General features: G+C 35.3%; 1 protein-coding gene across 2 annotated transcripts in view; it reads left to right on the top strand.

Annotated features, from left to right (window-relative positions):
- The window catches only part of PXDN (peroxidasin), a 94,524-nt gene extending 84,665 nt beyond the window's left edge, over window positions 1–9,859 (top strand). For both annotated transcript variants that reach the window (XM_054195965.1, XM_054195964.1), the window contains 4 exons: window positions 2,200–2,320; window positions 4,788–4,920; window positions 6,176–6,289; window positions 6,912–9,859. In XM_054195965.1, coding sequence (XP_054051940.1) covers window positions 2,200–2,320; window positions 4,788–4,920; window positions 6,176–6,289; window positions 6,912–7,034 — 491 coding nt within the window. In that variant the 3' untranslated portion in view covers window positions 7,035–9,859. The remainder of the gene's footprint in view (window positions 1–2,199; window positions 2,321–4,787; window positions 4,921–6,175; window positions 6,290–6,911) is intronic.
- Window positions 9,860–19,585: the final 9,726 nt, after the last annotated feature.

Raw genomic sequence — 19,585 nt, 5'->3', positions numbered from 1 at the left:
AAAGCTAGAGTAGAGCTATCTGTCCTACACCTCTCAGCAGTGACAATCATCTTCCTTGCATTGAAACTGAAACCAAGAACAAGAGTTGTTCATCTGGCAAGTTGAGATATTTGAGTCTTTAAAAACTACAGAAATGTCAAGTCTGTGTACTTGAAGCTGCCATGGAACATATGGTTCTCATATTTACCAGTCTTAGGTGATAAAACTTTCCCAGGATTTCAGACCTTTGTTTCTGAAAACCAGCCTAGGAATAAAAAACAATGGGCCATTGTGTTGTTGTACCAAAAAACAATATCTTTATTATGTGAGATTACTTTAGCTGCTATTAAACAAAGGAGGATAGCAGAAACCTTTCATAAATTACTTCCAAGAGAAAGTAAAATTTCTGTGACACTCGGGAAAACTTTAAGCAACAGATTGCTTTAAGAAAAAAAATTCCTCTAGCCAAAACTAGTTCTTTCTCCAGCGGCCCTTTAGAGTATGACGTCTTTTCTCACCATACTAAATCTAGAAGTGTCTAAGGGTGATCAAAAGTGCCTTCATCCAGGCATCTTACCGACACAGTGGCCTGCTCCTGTCTGAAAGCTTAGTTTCTGAGTAAGCAGCAAGCAGATTGTGTGAGAAACAGCAGAACACACAAGAAGGATGAACAATATGTTGGCAGTAAATATCATATAGTTCTTTGATGGTGCTGTTATTATAGGAGGAAGGTAATAAATTTACTCAAGAATGGACAAGCTGCAAGGAAAGAAAAGGGAAGGAGAATTGTGTGGATAAATTGTGTTCAAGAATTATGTGTAGGTATTGGTTTTGAACTGAAAATCAGTCAGTCCCTTTTTTTTTGTCAGTCTTTTTTTTCCTATCTTAATTGATATTAAGCATGGACAAGCTAAGTTTTTCTTAACAGGGCAATTGTAATAATCTAATTTAAGTAAAAGTCCAATAAAATTAAAAGTAGTCCAAGATACTTATTTTTGTATAATCACAGAGCAACTTTACGTTTGTTTCTCAAGCTGCTCACTTCAACAGTGTTTTGAGGCTCTTTTCTTGACTTGAAATTTGTGCAATAATTTGTGTTAATACTTTAGGTATTCGATCTAGCTACTGTTAAATTCTGGAAAAATGCTTAATAAAATGTTACTGACTTTCTGAATAATCTTTTTCTGGTGCAAGTTACGAGAAACATTAGGGAAAATGACTTTGTCTCTTATTCGCTTGATTTCCTGTCTCTTTCTGCTAATACAAGACTTAGCTTGGATATGTCCATGGGATTCTGTATTTCTCTTTCTCTTCTGTTTTCTTAGCAGACTCTCTGCTTCTAACAGTTGAACATGCTGTTGGTTCCCACTGCAGCTTGGCCCATTATAACTTTCTTGTTCTAAAGCTTCTGTGAACAGAAATGAGAAAACCTCTATTTTCTCATTGTCTCCTCTCCAACGTGCTGTTCCAGTTTTGTTTTGTTTTGTTTTCCTTTTCATTTTTAAATGGGACTCCTTCCAAGTACTCACTGTGTTTGGAAGGCTAAATAAAGTGAACTGAAGGAAAGATATACTTCATCCTGTGAAGACGTCCTCTTACAATCTTAGCAGAAGATTTCTTTCATGATTATTCTCAGGCTTGAGGTTGTCACTGTACGGGGGGGTCTTGGGGTCTTAGGGTCTAAGGTACTGGTGATAACCTTCAAATCCCTCAAATTTGGAAATAGGGCTGGTCAGCCAGTAAAGTGTGTCTGCAAATGTTCTCCAGGATTTAATTAAAGATTCTATTTCAAATGCCAAAAATAACAAGTAATAATGCCTGGAATAGATGAGGAAGCAACAGGCTGGTTTTTCTATCATTGTTTTCCTCCCTATGTAACTACCCCATTCCAAAAGCAGAAAATAGTTAAAAGCCAAGAGAGTGGAAATTTCAGAAATGAAAAGAATAGTCAAAGAAGCACTGATATTTGTGAAAATAATCTTTATTCCTTTGTTTCATACCAAAAAGCTGGTCTGTGAATAATCAAATTCTCTGCATCCAGCTGGCTTGAATGTTGTAGCGCTGAGACATATTCAGCTGCCATCAAACTGATTCCAGAGGGATCAGGCTGAATGTATGAATTGCCTTTGCCAATTCAGAAGATACTGCAAAACCTTATTAATATTGTAACTGATGAATTAGACTATAGTTCATAATGTGCAATTTCTCATCTAATTTCAGATTGTAGAACTAGAGGACAGTTTAATGCATTTTCGTATCATTTTCGGGGAAGACGTTCTCTTGATTACAGCTTTCAGGAGGACAAGCCCTTGAAGAAAATGAAAATGTCCAAAACAGTAAGGTGAGATTTTTTAAATTTTTTTTAAAGAAATATGAAAAAGCATTTGTTTTCGAAACTGAATGATTTCTTTGTAAGTGCATACCACTTTTTTTCCAGTGTCTGCGTTTTCAAGGTTATGATTGATGTATTTCATTCTGACACCTCGGCATATCTGCTAACAGTAAACCACTTTTTTTCAAGCTCAAATTTGTGTAAGACCCTTTGTGAGTGACACAGTATAGTGCTTTTGTTCTTCCTGTGCTTTTTGTGGAAAAACTCAGTAATGAAGCATGATTTGGGGAATTTAGAATCCCACATTCCTGCTGTGCCTGCAGTAACCAAACTAAATTATTTCCTTTCCTCCTTGGAGCTGCCAGGTCCTCCAGTAGAAATAGGAGGAAACCAAGTGTTGATAACACTAGCATAAAAATTTGTGACAATGGTAAGGATTGCTTTTAGTACCAAAATACTCAGAGCAGGAATGGAGAACAGGAGTGCTATGGACAATGTTGTTTGTAACTCCCTAATCCTCAAAATACTTTATCAAGGAAGTAAATTACAATATCAGTCACAAATAATCAACTGCACAGGATCCCTGTAATTTTCAGGGAATCAAAACTTTTCGAGGAATTAGTGAAGTGAAATGAGTTCTGCTCAGACCAAACATCTATTGTGAAAATCCTTCATGATGAGCGAATTTGAGAGTCTTGTGAATTATAGCTCTTTCCATATAGCATGTGTTTTTTTCAGAATAAAATTATCTACTTGACTGAGATGACCAGGCAGAGTCTACCCACTCAGTTTCAAACACTCACGCAAATGTTACAGCATTGAAGAAACACCACCATTATATTTTACTTAATAGATAGAAAGCTGTCCCGAAGTAACAGTGCCTTTAGGTATTTAGGATTTTAGACAAGAGAAGACAGCAGCTAAGTATAAGCTCACTTATAGACAATAGAAAAAGAAAGGTTCCTTTGAAGTAATCCTTGAAGAAGGATGTTTTGTCTGTCTTGCAAGTAAACTATTGGAAGTTTTTAAATTTACAGAACAGCAATGCACTTTTTAAATACCATAGTCCCATTATTCTAAAACAGTAGAAGGGTTAAATTAAACAAAAATTAAATCAAGAAAAAAATAAATGCTTATATCTGAGAAGCAGCTTCTTTTCATTAACTTGCTGTGTAACTGAGTTTCAGAAATGAGGCTCAAAAATCTAGAACAGCCCTATTACTAAGTAGGACAAAAAAATAATAAATTTACAATACTTTATTTATGGCATAAATAAAGCTAAAATAACCTCAGTCCTGTAACATTCTCATCAGTTCTCATGCTCATTGTTGTATTTAAATTTTAGTCATGGCGAGAAGATTTTTTTCTCCTTTTTTTTCCTTCTCATTTTCAATAACTTGAGCAGGTGGGGAAGATTAGACTTTTTATTATACAATAGCATCTGGTTTACTTGAATTTTGGCAAGTTTGCTTAGAGTTCTTTTTCTTTAATTTAGATTAAAAACTATGGGAAACTAAGTAGCTTGAACACCTCCCAACAAGCGCTGTTTTAATTTATGCGGAAAGATTATAAAACATGAGCCCTATTGTATTGAGAGAGGATTTCTTTGCCAGTTCATTCTTTGGGTATCCCTTAGCTCTGGAGAAGACACGCTAACAAAATAGGAATGCTTGTATGGATTCAAGCATCTTAATGTAATAAGTAACTTAATAATTACTGTTATCCTTGGTTTTGAATACATGTTTTCTTAAGTAGTACCAAATAATATATTATTAGTTATGGAAAGTTCCTTTGATAACTGTTTCCCATCAACAGATTGAATTCATTAACGCAATTTGGTGTTGTACATCTCTTACCAGATATCAGCTGGAATGTGCTATACATAAAAGACTCTAGATTTTGTGTACAATAATCAGCACTGATTTCAAATGTTATTTAAAAATGGGACCCATGAATATGTTCATATCTAAAATTACTTCTTGTTTATTTATGAAAACCAACTTGTTCCTTTTTAAAGTCATATTTCTTTAAATACACGTGTTGCATATAGAGCATGTAGAGGGAGAAGCTATGAATCTGAATGCGAAATGTGAATTTCATGTTTAGAAATAATCCTTTTTAAGACTTTCCCACTTTTCTCTGCTTTCATATTGGAGGCCCAAGACATTTCCCAGTGAATTTAAGGTGCTGCTGCAGTGTCACTGATGACAACTTTGTGTGTTCCCCTGCATGAAATGCATGCATTATTTTTCAAAGTAGAAGTTGTTCCCTGTTGCTAGGGATATTAACAGTAATCACAGCTTACCTGACCTGAGGCTGTCTTCAGCAGCAGCGGGTCGCGCGTGCTGTTGTGGTTCATACAGTTCCTACATTTGTTGGTTGCTCTTCTTTTACACTTTTGCTAAGTGTTCTAAAATATCTAGCCAAACAAAAATGAGTTAGATGAATATCTAACTAAGGCATTCATTTGTTGCAGTTCTGTGAAACAGAGTAAATATTTTCGTAATGCCACATCAGCATCTAATGCAAATACAAACATGCCCGCAGTGAATGACTTCAAAGAATTTGTTTTGGAAATGCAAAAAACTATTTCAAGCCTCAGAAACCAGGTAAGGTGCTGTTATGGATAGTTTCTAATTGAAGATTTAATTTATAATGTTTTCCTAACATCACTCCTCTTATGTTTTTAATATTTAGACATCCAGTGCAGCCAAAACCACCACATAGTATCTCAAACAAAACACAACACAGAACATGGTGTGTTATTATTCTTTATTTCTATGTTCTTTTGAAATCGTACTGAAATATTCTACAATTAGACCCTCTTGACTTTTGAACCTGAAACCTTGTGTAACCATTGTATACTAAACATGGGATTAGTCTTTCTCTAAAAATTTGTCTGCAGAGTTAATAAAATCTCTTTTTCCTATCTGAAATGTATAGAATCTCTGTAAAACTATGATTAAAACGGAGATTTCATAACAAGTAATATGCCAGACTACTGCTGTAAACATAGTTAAGGTCTAGATCACTTGGAGATGACTTTTACGATGTGGCGTAAATAAACTCTTTCCTCAGGATAACTCAGCCATAGTGGAATTCAGTTTTAAAAATTTATACCATACATAACACAAATCCAAAGTAGACCAAAATGTTTGCTTAGAATAATCAGGTTCCTCCAGAGCAACTTTTCCATGTAATTTATAGTTATGAATCATATATGTATTTGCATGGTAACTTGATTCCATCTTTGATGCTCTTATTTAATCATTGTTGTACTCATCTTCAATGCTCTTATTTTGACAATGGAAATGGTATGTTAAATTATTACTTATTATATCTCAGTCAGTTCGTCTGTCTTCTTTGGATGTAAAAAAGACCGAGGGATTGTTTAAAATTGTGCCTTCCTAATTACTGTTCCCAAGAAGTACCCAATCAGCAAGATAAACTAATCATATAACCCCTTTTTTCATCATTAAGAAGAAAACAGAGATAGTAAAAAATCCAAGGAAACATTTTTAATTAAGTTTTATTTTTATTTAACCTCTTTTCATTCAGACATTTTTGAAAGTTTAGATTTGTCTTTCCATATATGTCAACATGTAGTTTGCCTGTCTTTCTATGCTCTAGTTGTATATTCCAGTAGTTGAAAAGATGTACCTTCTGTTAGTTTTCTTTTGAAAAGCTGTTTTCATACATATTACCTATTTCCAATCATTTAGCATTATGAAAACTAAGTAGTGAGAAGAAAAACCCAGAAAAGTGTTTATCATGGATTATGTAGCATAAGAGAACAGACAGAATACCTTGCACAAATAAAAACCTTGCTTTGTTTCAGTTATTAACTTCTTTTAATATTTTCAGATAAAAAAACTTGAATCGCGCCTCAGTAAAACTGATTGCACTGATGAAAATGGTAAATCATATTCCAGCAATGAAACCTGGAAAAGGGACCCTTGTACTGTGTGTGAATGCAAAGTAAGTATGTAGAAATCCATTCCAAGATAAAAATTATATTAGGTTCTGCTTCTAAAACAGCAGTTCCAGTTTTGTGCCTGCTAATTTCTGAGTATTAGTTGCTAATTGTTTTTTTTAGTTATTTGGCGCAAAAAAATTACATTGTTCAGATATCCCTGCCCTTGATACTGTTTTTCAATCCAGCCTTTATATACTTCTGTTCTATTTCCATTTTTATTGATGTGTAGTTGTACTGGCAAAATTAAATTCCAAGTGAGAGACTTCTTGAAAAACTCTACTAAAATGCATAAAAATCAGTAAAAGCCCACCTAAATTAATGTTAGATTTTAATTTTCTTTTATCATAGTGAAATTTTAAAAAAGGTAGTAAAAGAAATATGTCAGTACTTGGCATCCCAGAGTGTCATGCCTGAACATTGGATAAAATGGTATACTGCTTCATTAAAGATGATATGATACAAAGAGCCTTCTCAATATAAGATTATGCTGAAATAAATATGTGGAGCCAAGATCTTAGAGAGGATGAATGAGAACATGTTCTTCAATAATATGAAAAACGTATTTCTTTTTTGGAAAATGTAGCTAAGTATATTGTGGTTTTGTTACCTTTTTTCCTGACACAGGTTGGTCAGATTACCTGTTTCGTAGAATCATGCCCACCAGTTGACTGCGAAGCACCTGTGAAGGTTAAAGGAGATTGCTGTCCAGTCTGTTTAAAACAAAATATTAATAAAAAGAAGCCATAAATCTGCTTTTTCAGAATTTAGGGTGCATACTGCTCAAATCATATCAATGCCTGCTGATGGCAAAACCAGGTAACTACAGTCTTAACAACAGCAATAAATTAAGATTTACAACATTCTAATGGTGCTGTAACAGTATATCATAATGTATCATTTTATTTTCTGCCCATGAAGGTAATCACAATGCAAAAATTAACAAAAGGGAAATTAGCAAACAGGTCAAAGTTAATTGTGTGTTAAACTTCTCAGGTTAGACAAACTCAAACTGGTGCTACTTTAAAAGAACACTGTCAGGTAGTTTTAGGTACCCAAAAAGACTGGGCTTAAGACTTAGTCTAAAATGAACACTTTGTTTCCTATCTGTAATTAGCAACATTTAAAGTTTACTATCCCTTTTCAGTACCAGTCTGACTTGATATTTAGCTCTTTGTTATTATTTAGTAAATGCAGGGAAAAGGAAGACACAAGGTCGCTGTGCCCAAAGCAATGCTGTACAGGGCCAGTTTCTACAAACCCACCTATGCGTGGAAATTCTCTGGAGTCACGCTATCATTTCTGCATCTGGACCAGCAAGGAAATAAAGAAAACTACATGACACCTTTCAACATCCTTTCATTAATTCAAGGAGCAAAATGAATCAAAATTTTCAAACCAAAAAAGCTAGAATTAGTAAGGAAATATAAATAACTGTAATTGGAAGATAGAAAAAGCAACTGAATGTGTATTACAGATGTAATTGACAGTGTTCCTCATTCTAGGAAAACATACATGACAGAGTAGCATTTGATCTTAAAATGAACATAATCATTTTTGTCAAAACATATGTAATTGCTTGGCAACTTTTTTTTGTTTGTTTCATTTATTTTAAATTGTTGTAACATGACCATCCAGTCCAGTTTTAAAGCAAGCTTCTCTTGATCTCCGATCAGCTCACGTATTTGTATGGCCCTGTTTTGAAAATGTGAAAAGATGTCACATGCCATTTTGTATACAAAGATTCCTACTGATTCATTGTGCATATTGTCAATAGCCATATGTTCCTGATCATATTGTGGCACTGTTTGTTGAAAAAAAGAACAATCAAAATCAAGCATCATGATTAATTGTGGATTGACTACTTTTTCTGACAAGGTATTTGATTTTTTAAGTTTTTTTCCAGTTTCATCTAATGCATATGTATTTTTACCTCAGTATTTTTATCATTCATGTTAAAATGGTCTGCCAATGGACTTTATTTCCCATTTAATAAATGTTTAACGTTATAGAGTATATGTCTACACTAGCATTTCAAAGTTGTGTACTTTTTAGAATACAAACTGCATATTTTTTGACCAGGAATTATATATTATATTCAGTGAAGGACAACTATCATACCTCATTTTACAGTTTTTTTGTGTTTATTCAGAATTGATTCTCTCCCTGAATACTTAATACGTTAAAATTTATGGTTCTGTCCTTAAGTCCTAAGTCAGGACTAACTAGAACCAGAGCTCTTCTTTAGTTATATAGTTCACTGACTTCTGAGTTTGTTGTTCAAATTTAGGGAACAGAGATTTGAGTATCAAAGAAATCTGCACAAAATTAAACATTCTCATCTTTAACGTTTCAGATTATGCAAACAGACTGAATACTTAATTATTGCATGGTAGATCAAATACCTGTCTAATAACTAACCTAGCACAGCAATATGAGTTCCACTATAATATTTTGGCACATAATTTCTCTGATTACTAACATTAATAATTTTTAATTTGATAAACTGATACCGTGACACACATTCAAACTTTGGTGTATCTTTAAAGCTTACTACAGAAACTCATTTCATACTATGGTAGGAGCAATACGTACATGTGAGTGGTGTGTTAAAGGTGTGTGGTAAAGGTACACATGGAACTAGAATTTATATTTTTAAGAATATTTTAATTGATTTTATATACAATGTTTTGACTTATGTAATTTTCTATGTTAATACTTTTAGAAATTGTGTGGCGAGCATGTTTGAGTATCATATGGTTCCTAGAAGTTGTCATTCCTGTATTTCTTTGATACTCTGGTATTTTGTTGACTTTTGTTGAGAGTCCAAACCACATGTCTCGTCCTGTAATTCCAACTCAGATGGAACTCCCATTGACCTATAGCAGGAATTCCTCAAAGAGGAAGGATTGCGGAGCTAAACCAAATATAATTTAACTGTCTAAACAGTTAAATAAGGCAGTAATACATCCAGCTGGTTACTACTTGCATTCTTTTCTTCCGATTTTATATTAAATAAACTTTCTCAAGATTTCCGCTTATAGGAGAAGAGAGTTTCCATTTATACATTATAAAATAGTACCTTATATCTGATTGTTCCTTTTCTCCAGCCTCCAGAGTAAAGTGGGAGGCTTTCTTTGTTGTTCACTGTTTATTCATATGGTATATAAAATGGGCTTAGGAGTCTGGATATGCTTAAACAAGTCTAATATTGAGTTATTTTCTGCCATCCAATTATAAACCATTCAGGAAAAACAGGTCTTTATCCACAGTTTAAAACGTAATCAGTCATGGATTGTACTAATTCAGTTTTATTGCAGTGTCTGCAGAATCAGCATTGATCTTAACATTTCTGAAACAGTGGCCAATGGCTAAATGACCATTTCCTCAGTATCCACTGTGAGAATATTGCTGTAATATGTTGCAAATTTTACATATTTATTTTCTTTTTTAATGTTACCTAAAACAAAGTCTTTGTTGTTTTTATTTTAATCAGTAAATTTACCAAAGAACTGTTTGCACTGTATAATGAATGCTTTTCAGTTAAAATAAAATGGGCCACATTTCCAAGTAAATTCCAAGTGATTTCTTCTCAATATGTGTATTGTTTAGATTATTTGCTGAAGATTCCAATGTGTCGGCTTTTATCAAAGATCCATATTACTTATCTTATACAGGTTTGTCATGAGCAAGACTCCATTTCTGAGAACTAAGCAATGAGCTAATGAATCATGTAGATTCAGTAGGTTCTTGATACTGTGACACATAGTATTAAAGTATCTATTTACTTCTCTCTTCTGGGTGGGGGAAAAAAATACACATAGACTCAGACAGGATATTTAAAAATAGCCTTATTTCTTAGCACAAATGCAGATTTGAAAACTCTTACTGCTGACCATTTTTTTTGCATTTTTTATGGGAATGTCATAATACATACAGCCTTTTATTGCACAGTTTCTTCACTTCCTCACGTCCTCAAATAGATCCAGTATGACTTGCCTTCCAATGCACTTGATTCTACATTCATTCTTTAGTCACATCATTTCACAAATGGATATCCAGGTTCATGTAATCTCAGCTCAAAATGACTCTTCCATGCAAAAGAGATCTTCTTATTTACCTCATCTTGTTTCTCCATCACAGGATATGAGTTACTGCTGAACACATGATGAGTTACTCTCATCCTTTGGTGAGGTGTTAAGATCTCTCAGGCACTGGGTTGGTTCCTTTGTTAGATCCACCTGAGATTCATCTGTTTCTTCACGACTTCATACAGTAAAGCATTCTGCGATGCAATATCATTGCAATTAATGTAATTCTTAAGTTGCCTTACAGTGAAATGCGGAAGTTAGAGATGTACTCTAAGAAGCAGAATTAAGACTTGTTTTCAGGTTGCAGTTGACTGTCCTTCACCATAGTTTGGCTTTGAGTATTGCATAAGGCAGATCTAGAAAAGCTGAACTGCAGTAGGTTCATTTATGTATTTTCCAGCAGGCTGCTGAAATATCCTGTTGCTCTTCCAAAATGTTGATGAGTAGTATTCAATCACTATCCTATATGAATTTTAGGGCAATCAGATTATTTTTTTTCTCCAAATTCTGATAAAATTAGTTTGGCAAAGTACTGGCATACATTTTTCTAGTACTTAAATGGGTAATGCATGCTTCTTTTAACAGACATAGTCAGTTCCTAAATTCCTAAGCCTAATCTAATAATACTCAAATATTTACATTTCAACAACTTTTTTTTTCTTTTTTTCTTTTCTTTTCTTTTTTGTTACCATGAGACTAAAACAGGCAGAGACTTGAAGAGAAGGTTTTGTTTCAGTAAATAACTTTGTGTTAGTCCAAACAAGACAACAGCCAGGGTTCAACACAGTTAATTGCCAAGAATTTTGCTAACAGTTTTATAAACAACAAACCACAAAGTTTAGACATTTACAATAAAACTCTTGGGCTGATACTGATATATTTTGAGAAAGATCCAGTTGCATTTGAAATAAACCGAGTAAATTGACTGTATTCCTTTTGGTTGACAGTTAAGAATCATTTGGCCGCAGTATGATGAAAGTTGTCTTTTTAGGGAATGACCTCCCATACTCAGTAACTTGGTTTTGTAAAATAATATTTTGCTGCCATTGTTTATGTCATTATATGTTCTAAAATATTTTTCCTTATGTTTTCTTTTTAATCCCCTACTAGTTTCGTGCTTTTTTTCCTGTAGTGTTTATCAGATCAGTAATTTTTGCATTATGATTTTCAGGCACGTTGTGACCGTTCCATGGCTTTAGTTTGGAAACTAAAACAATGTATTAAACGCTGGGTATATATCACTAATTTTCTCAAAACTTCTGCATTATTCTGTTTTCATATTGTTAAAATAGTTTAAATGTTTTGCATATACAGGATAAAACAATTATAAAATTACCAGTAGAAGGAAAGCTTGTTTACTGTCCTCTTGTGGTCTTTGTCATCTACAGTGTGGGGTTCGGTGAAGTGTATTTCAGAATTCACTACACTGATTTTTCTTATGTACAAGAAAAAATAAGATCTGATATGGAACAAAAAGCTTGTTACGTAGAATATGTCAATAACAAATACCAATATGAGCACATACCTTGTTCATGTTGAAAGTTTGTCAGACTCTCAGTGGAAGGAAACAACGTTATTCTTATGAAAACTAATGGGAACCAATAAATTACCAAACATGTAGTAAATTACTAATATTGTCCTAACCAGCTTTGCATTATGATGTACCTAATCAGGAGATTGAATTGAGTCATGAGAAGGCAGCGTTGTCTGCTAATACCATATTTTAAATCAGACATCCTAGCAATATCAGACTTATTACTTATTTTGCAAATATCCTGGCTGCTTAGTTCCATGCAATACTTCCTTTTCTTTCCCTTTTTCACACTTAGCCTGCTGTGACATGGCAAGGAAGCCTCTGCCCTTCCAACATACTTTTCCTTTTGTTTTCTGCTCAACATCTTTGCTGTCCACCGGCAGTGTTATCAATGCTCCTTTCACTGAGCTTTAGCGTTCCAGCCTGGTAACAGACAGAGCAGAGTACAGATCAGATATGCCTGAGTTACAAGGCGATCTGGCCAGCTGTGTTTAGCCGAAAAGCTATGAATTGAATATCTGTGTTTAGATTCAGAAATGGAACAGAACAGCAATTCCTGCGATAAAGGAGTAAACCTAATTGTTGCATTCAGTAAAGATGTTTGCGTCTATTTGATGCCTCCCTCAGTGATACCACTACATTCCCACAGGTCACGTGCTTTAAAAATGTTGCTGTCTTGCCAAAATAAATCCCATTACCTACTTATATCTTTATGAGATGTTGTCTGTTGTTAACCTGGCTCACAGCCATTCTAAGGATCGGCGCAGTAAAGTGCTTCATGTGTCTTTTCATAGAGATTAGCATTAAAAAAGTACCCAGAGGGAAAAAAACTAAGCAGGCATTGTCCTGAGAAAGGAAAAGAAACTATTGCTTCGTTTTGATGGGGAGAAAAAAAGAGATTTCATCAAGTAGTCTCAATTTTTTCAGGCAGAATGCAACAGTTCATACAGAAATTCAGAAATACTGATTAAATATACTGAATCAATACATATACTAGGCTGCAATAAAGAGTCTCCAGGTTCTGGGAATCAATTTCACCATTTATTGGACCAGCTACTAGAGTGGTAGTAAGGCAGGCTTTTAGGCCCCTACCTCCACTCCGAGGCATTGCCTCTCTTTCAATGAAAATCACCTTTTCTTTTTTTCTCTTCCATGCTTTCACAGCTAAGGGACATAAATATGAACTCAAAGACTACAAGCCAAAAAATTTATTGGGACAAATGTGAGGGCGTGACCCCTCAGAAGGACAGGTCTTAGTGAACAAGGACTTAGAGGCCTGAATGGGATGCTTCACAGGAAGGTTCAGAGGCAGGCAGAAATGTTAGCCCAAGGGGCATACTGGGGTTCCTGTGCTTTTCCCGTGCTTAAGTGCCAGATTCATCACTGTCTGTTACAAATTTTCATAATATGGGTTTTACAGTTCCAAGGAACTCTGAGAAGACACAAAGCTGAGGTCTCACTCTTTCGTAAGTCACCCTTGCTGTAGGACGCCATCTTCTTGCTACACGTGGGAGGCAAGTGTGGCAGCTTTCGTATACAGAGGACAATCCCAGTTGAGTACTCAAGCTGTTAAGGGTTTTCTCTCTCTGGGTGAAATTGAGTTATTTTGCAATGTACGCTTTTATTTAAAACCTCAAATGCTGCCACAGAAAAGGAAGGCCTTTTTTTAAATTAAGATTTGTAGAAAGGGCCTTCTTGAATGCAGTGCAGCAGACTGGAGAGATTGTAGGAGTGGAATAAATGTTTTCTTTCAGCTGAACTGGCTTTGCATGGTTGCACATGGCCTTACTTGTTGCCAGACTATTCTCTTATACCGAGAGTATTTAAAGATTGCTATAGGATTATCTGGATTTTCTTTTATATCAACAATCAATTCAGGCAATAACAAACAATGGCTGCCTTGAAGTTAGGTCAGGAAATGGCAGCTAGTTCATGATGCAGGCAAATGTTAATGTGGATTTTAAAACCTTCATCTTATGTTTCTTGTTTTCTGCGGCGGAATGCTATTGTTACCCCATATCTCACCACCCAAGCAGCTAATATTTTCCATTTGAACTGCAGATATATTCAGAAAACATATCACCTTACTTTTTTAAGATCAAGGATTTTGCAAATTTGAAATGATAAAAAGGGGCATAGCTCCTACCTGTTGCTTTAGATTAATAGACTTTCAATGCCTGGAGAAGTCACTGCAGTCTTGTCTAATGGCTGCACAGCATGTTAAACTCAATTCATCCAGCGTTTCTTATGTTAAGACACTGTCCTGTGTTTGAATAGTGCCCTAAAAAGACATGCAGACTTGACAGAAATTTTTAATTGTTACTTCTGCATCACCATAATGTAAATTATAATAGTGGCTGGCTTACTCTCACAAAGAATTTCAGCCTACAGGAGTTTGTGTGTATGTGCAGGTATTCAGCTACTGTACTGCTCCTACTGACCCTTAGTGTCACTTTTATTTGCAAAATAGATCATGCTTCTTATTTCTTTTTTTAAAATCTACATGGCTTTATGGGTGCATATTCACAGTTTAAGATGACTCTTATTCACTAAATCACACCAAGTATTCATATTCAGCCAGATCCTAAAGCTGCTATTTTATAGCCCCCAATTTTCTAAGTAGGAGTCACATTCTTTATTCCCTCATGCATGATTTTGCATTTCACTGTGTTGCACTAATCGGATAAACTCAGTCTAGAAAGCAATCCAGATTTATCTGTAATTATTTTAATTTTCATTAGAGAAAATAATTTACCTAAAGTTTCAAATTATTTAATCTGGTGTAGACATTCTGATGCAGCTACAGGTGAATCCCTCTCCTACATTCCTTGTAACAAAAATCAACCAAGTATGACTGATCACACTTGAGAGAGCAAGAAAGTAAAGGAAAGATGAAGGAAGGCTGAGCTCTTGCTTCCTTCTTGTAGTGAGAAGTTGTTCGCTAAAAAAAAAAAAAAAAGAAAAAGGCTGGTGACAGTCGCTGTTTTTTCCCATCTGCTCCTGTTTGCTTCACTCATATGCATTATTCAAAAGTATGACAGCTTTGAGAGGGAGACTTTGATAGGTTAAGTCGGGATTTACACTGTAGTAACATACTTTGTAGGTTGTGTGTTCCTAGTGATAATCTTGTCTCCCTTTCCCTTTCAGGCCACAAGCTTGTCTGTATTGCAGCCTGTAGTTCTGTCTTTGATTCAAATTAAATTAAAACAAGAGTAGCCCAGACTTACGAAAGAGCAGAAAATTATGGTTGGGGAAAATGTTTATATTAGAAGTTTAAAGAGTTTGGGCTACATTAAGCTATAGCTGTGGTCAGGAATTTTGCATATTTTAGTGTTGGATTTGCACCACTGGAAAATAAAATGTCCTGTTGGCCTACTGAGCAGCCGTGGTTTGCAGATGTGAGAACTTCCCAGTGCCAGTGAACTCCACCACAGCTCCGGAAAATTATTCAGACACAGATGAAGACCTGAGTTCATTCAAACCTCAGTGTCTCTGTTGAGACTAACACTGCAAGTAAGTACCAGTCTTGGTGGGTTTTGTGATAATTACTTCTTTGCAAGGGGGTAGAAAGGAGTGTCTCTCTGTTCTGTGCAGAATTACTCATAATGTTTTTGCTTCTCCATTAGAAACACTGCAAGCCATCTTATCTGTCTTCTAGAAGCATTCAGACTAGCAGTAGTACGTAATTATGGCCACCTTAAAAGCCGTAATATTTATTATTTGGAATATTAGAATATTTATACACAGAAAAGTTGCTTGCATTTTTTTTTCATTAATTACTACTTTAAATGGTAAAATAAAAGGGATATTTTAGAATAGAAAAAGAAAATTCAAATACCACAACAATCACACATTTATTTTGTAAACCAAACATTGAGTGGTTGACTGCTTATTACTACACTACAAACTAGAGCATTCATTCCAGACTTTACAGAAAATCACTTTCACGGATTCTTGAGCAAACAAGATAGTAGTACTAAGTCTGGTCTGAAGAAAGCTGATGGCAATGACTGTGCCAGCTCATTTCAGCTGTTTTAGAATCATGGTTTTTAATTTTCCTGTGGGATTATGGAAAAACTGAAGCACATATGATTTAAGTTTTTAATAAGGTATGATATTTCAAAAGTGCTGTAGAAACTGCTTCCCTAAATGGACCGTAATTTTTCTGTTTTGCCTTCCTATCTTCATCCAACCAGGTGACTTTTTTCATTCTGAAAACCCATAAAAATCTGTTAACCAAAGATAAAGGACAGGGTTGGAATCTTGTGTCCGCTAAGCCAACGTGGTAATGTCGTTGACATGGTATGATCAGTCCCGGCCAGGACCCTCGTTGGGCCAGGATTTCACCCCAAATAATCTAACAATATTCCTTTAGTTCTGGATTTTGTGTGTTAAGAGGGAGAAGGTTTTTGGTGTCTAAGATCCAAGATCAGGAGATCAGTTGCGATGATGTCAGTCTACTACAGGTCAGTACAATATCACTGAACGATATCTTTTTGTTGGGAAGAAATCCCGTCCTCTGTAGCACCCCAGACCCGTGTCCTGACTCTTGCTTGTTTAGACATGTGCCCAGCACAACAGAACTGAATAAGCAGAAAAGTTACAGTTGCAGTTACTCAAAACAGAAGTACCCCAAGGAGCATTTATAACCGATTTACTTACAAATCTTTCCTAATTAGGTTGCTAGGCATAATATGTGACTGCAGTTTAAGGACAGGATTTCACTAAAGGAATTCCTTTTCCAGGAGACCATCAGGTTTGTCATTTTATAATAAAAGCCTAGAAAATATTTTTTTTTTTCTAGGTTGTTTTTTTACACAGTCTATCCCTGTGAGTGCCTAGCTACAAATGAAATTGAAATCCGTGTAAAAACTAACTTATGTGGTTTTGGCCAGATTTCAGAAAATCATTCACTCTTTAGAGAATATCCGTAACTCTCCCAGCAGATATAGCGAATTCTCCTAGGCAGCTTGCCAGACTGTCAGGATGATGGCTGCTATCTCAGATCTCACTTAGCACATTTTGGTCTTCAGTGAAGATTCCCAAAGCTTGTTACATCAGTCTTGGCACAGCACACCAAGGAAGCGTGCACGGGATCATGACTTACATGAATACATTTCTCTCTCAGGCCCTGAATAAAATCTCTGGCAATCAGGCAGAAAACCCATACTTCCCTTTTGTCTTGTAAACTTGAGAGCCAATTAGTTAAAATATCTCTACGGAATACATGAATTTCCAGCTGTAGGCAGGAAGGAAACTTCTACTGAATAGGGTATTCCTTTGTTGGGCATATTTTCTTTTAATTATGAGATATTTTATATTACGGTGAGTTAAAGTCTTTCGTTACTGCAGTGGTTACATTTACTTACTTCTACAATGCATATTATATTTCTTATGCCTATCTAGTGACGTCTGTAGTCCACATATAGTCTCTCTTACATGACACTGGTGACCTGGCACCTTAAAAAAGGATCCAAAGTCCCATCCAAAATATTCTGTCAAAGGGGTTGGATCTAAGAGAAAAACAACATTTATGGTACCACAGGGACTGATTTCAAAAGGGAGATTAAAAGAGTTTTTGCCAAATGACCATCATGAAGTGACCAAATAAGACAACAATCACATTTATTTTGAAGGAAATATTTGTAAAAATGGAAGGAGGGGCTTGTTTGAGGTGGTTTAAATAGAATGCAGTTTTGGAGGAGAAAAAGGGTTACTGAGCAACTCGGTAATTCGGTTCCTCAAAGCATGGAATAACCCCTGAAGTAACTGAAGAGATTCATCTGTTCAGTTCATGGTAAAATTTCCACAAAATAGAGTTCCCAAAAATAAAATAAAAAAGTGAGTAAGTAAATTGTTTAGTTGCAAGAATTGCAGCATATCTAAACACACCATACCTGCTTTTTTTTTAATACTCTTTTATTCATCAGTATCTAGAAAGTTCCATTCTTTGTGAAAAGAATACCGTGGTGTTTGAAATGAGGTTTTTCTGGTTCATAAGTTGCTATTACTGTGTTACTACATTGTATACTCCTTTGCTAATGATATTAACATGACAGCATTATTCTAATTAGGAGTCTTTTTCCCAGTATCTGATATTAACATGTATTTTTTACATTTAGATCCATATTTTAGTCACTTTTCAGTAATTGGCTTTTCTATTCTTACAATTCTGTTTCCCTGACCTGAAGGCAGCACAGACCTGTGTACTGAGAAGTGGAAATGTGCTGTTTGGGAGTACTCTACAGTCTGTATACAATATCCTGTATTTTATGTGTTTTATATAAATGATGTAACTAAAATAATACTTTTTTTTAAAGTAAATGTCAGAGGTAGAATTAATTGTCCAAACTAGAATAAGAAAGAGAGAAAATGGTTTTCAGCTCTTCCTGTCAAGCTGTGAGTTAGCCCAAGAAGCTAAATGGAATTTAGAGGAGGAGGTTTTCCTGTTAAACACATCAAAATTGGTTGTGTTTTGAATGGGTAATTTAAAAGGGTTTGGCTGCAACATGTTTGCAGAGATTGTTTATCTGAAGTGCTCTAAAGAAACCATCTGGACTGCTGGATAGTTAGGAAAGACGCATGGCTAAGGGAGCTGCTGGCCCTCCTGTCTCCAGAGTTGCTGGCTTCTACATTGATACTATTTGTCATCTTGATCTTAAAAAAATATTCTGGACCAAGTCAGAAAGGGGGGAAAAAATCTCTTAACCATTGTCTGGCTAAATCTTGGACAGTTAATTGAAGGCAGGATGGCCTTGAAGATAAGAAACAGGATGGTTTTATTGGATTAGCTTTTGGCGTGCTTGGGCAATTCATTTAATCTCTCAGTGTTTAAGTCTCCCATCTGTAAAAAAGACATAATAATGCAGGCCTCTGTAAAGTCTTTTAAAATCTTCTGAAGCTCACTAGTGGTCTTTTGTGTTTCAGAGAAAGCATACTGTTGTTCCTTCTTCTGTGTTATTTCCCTTTCCTTTTTGTTTTTCATTTCTACCGTCTTTGCCATTATTTCTAATAGGAATTTGGTTGACCAAATGAAGACAAATCCACCATTTACACCACCTCCATGAACTTTTAACTGGAAAGGGAAGCTGTGTCTTAAATGATCCAGTTACCATAAAAGTTTTCCAGGTCTGAGAGTGGCTGAAAATGCCATTGCAGTGCCTGTCATTTCCCACCAGCTGTTCTGCAGGGGAGATTAAGGGTTAGAAGTGGCATTCTCTGTCCTTTCTTTCTTCCTTCCTTTCATGTACATGGAATTAGGCATGTGAAGAATTAGTAACAGCGAGATCACACTTACGCACATCTAATTCCTGTCAGATAGACTATATCATTAAAAATAAATCCTTAAATCACTTGAACCTCAGATTACCCACCCAAAATTAAATTGAAGAAAAAATGTCAGTTTGAAAATCATATAATCATAATTGGTTCTGCTGCTAACTGCTTCAGTCTGAATTCAAAATATTTTTGAAAACTCCTTGAATTGTCACTGTGCTGATCTACTTTTCTAATGGGGAAACACATCGCATGACTGAGTTTCCACAGTTCCCATTTCCATGTTTCAGAACAGTGTTTTATAAGACATCCCCAAATGCAAACCAGCATTAGTGTCCTAATTCGCAGTAGCTGTGTAGTCGTACCCACTGGCTTTCCCAAAGTGCAGCGTGGGCAATTCT

Source organism: Rissa tridactyla, chromosome 3 (genome assembly GCF_028500815.1).
Source record: "Rissa tridactyla isolate bRisTri1 chromosome 3, bRisTri1.patW.cur.20221130, whole genome shotgun sequence".
In the NCBI taxonomy this organism is placed as follows: Eukaryota; Metazoa; Chordata; class Aves; order Charadriiformes; family Laridae; genus Rissa; species Rissa tridactyla.
This window is presented reverse-complemented; position numbering and strand designations above follow the sequence as displayed.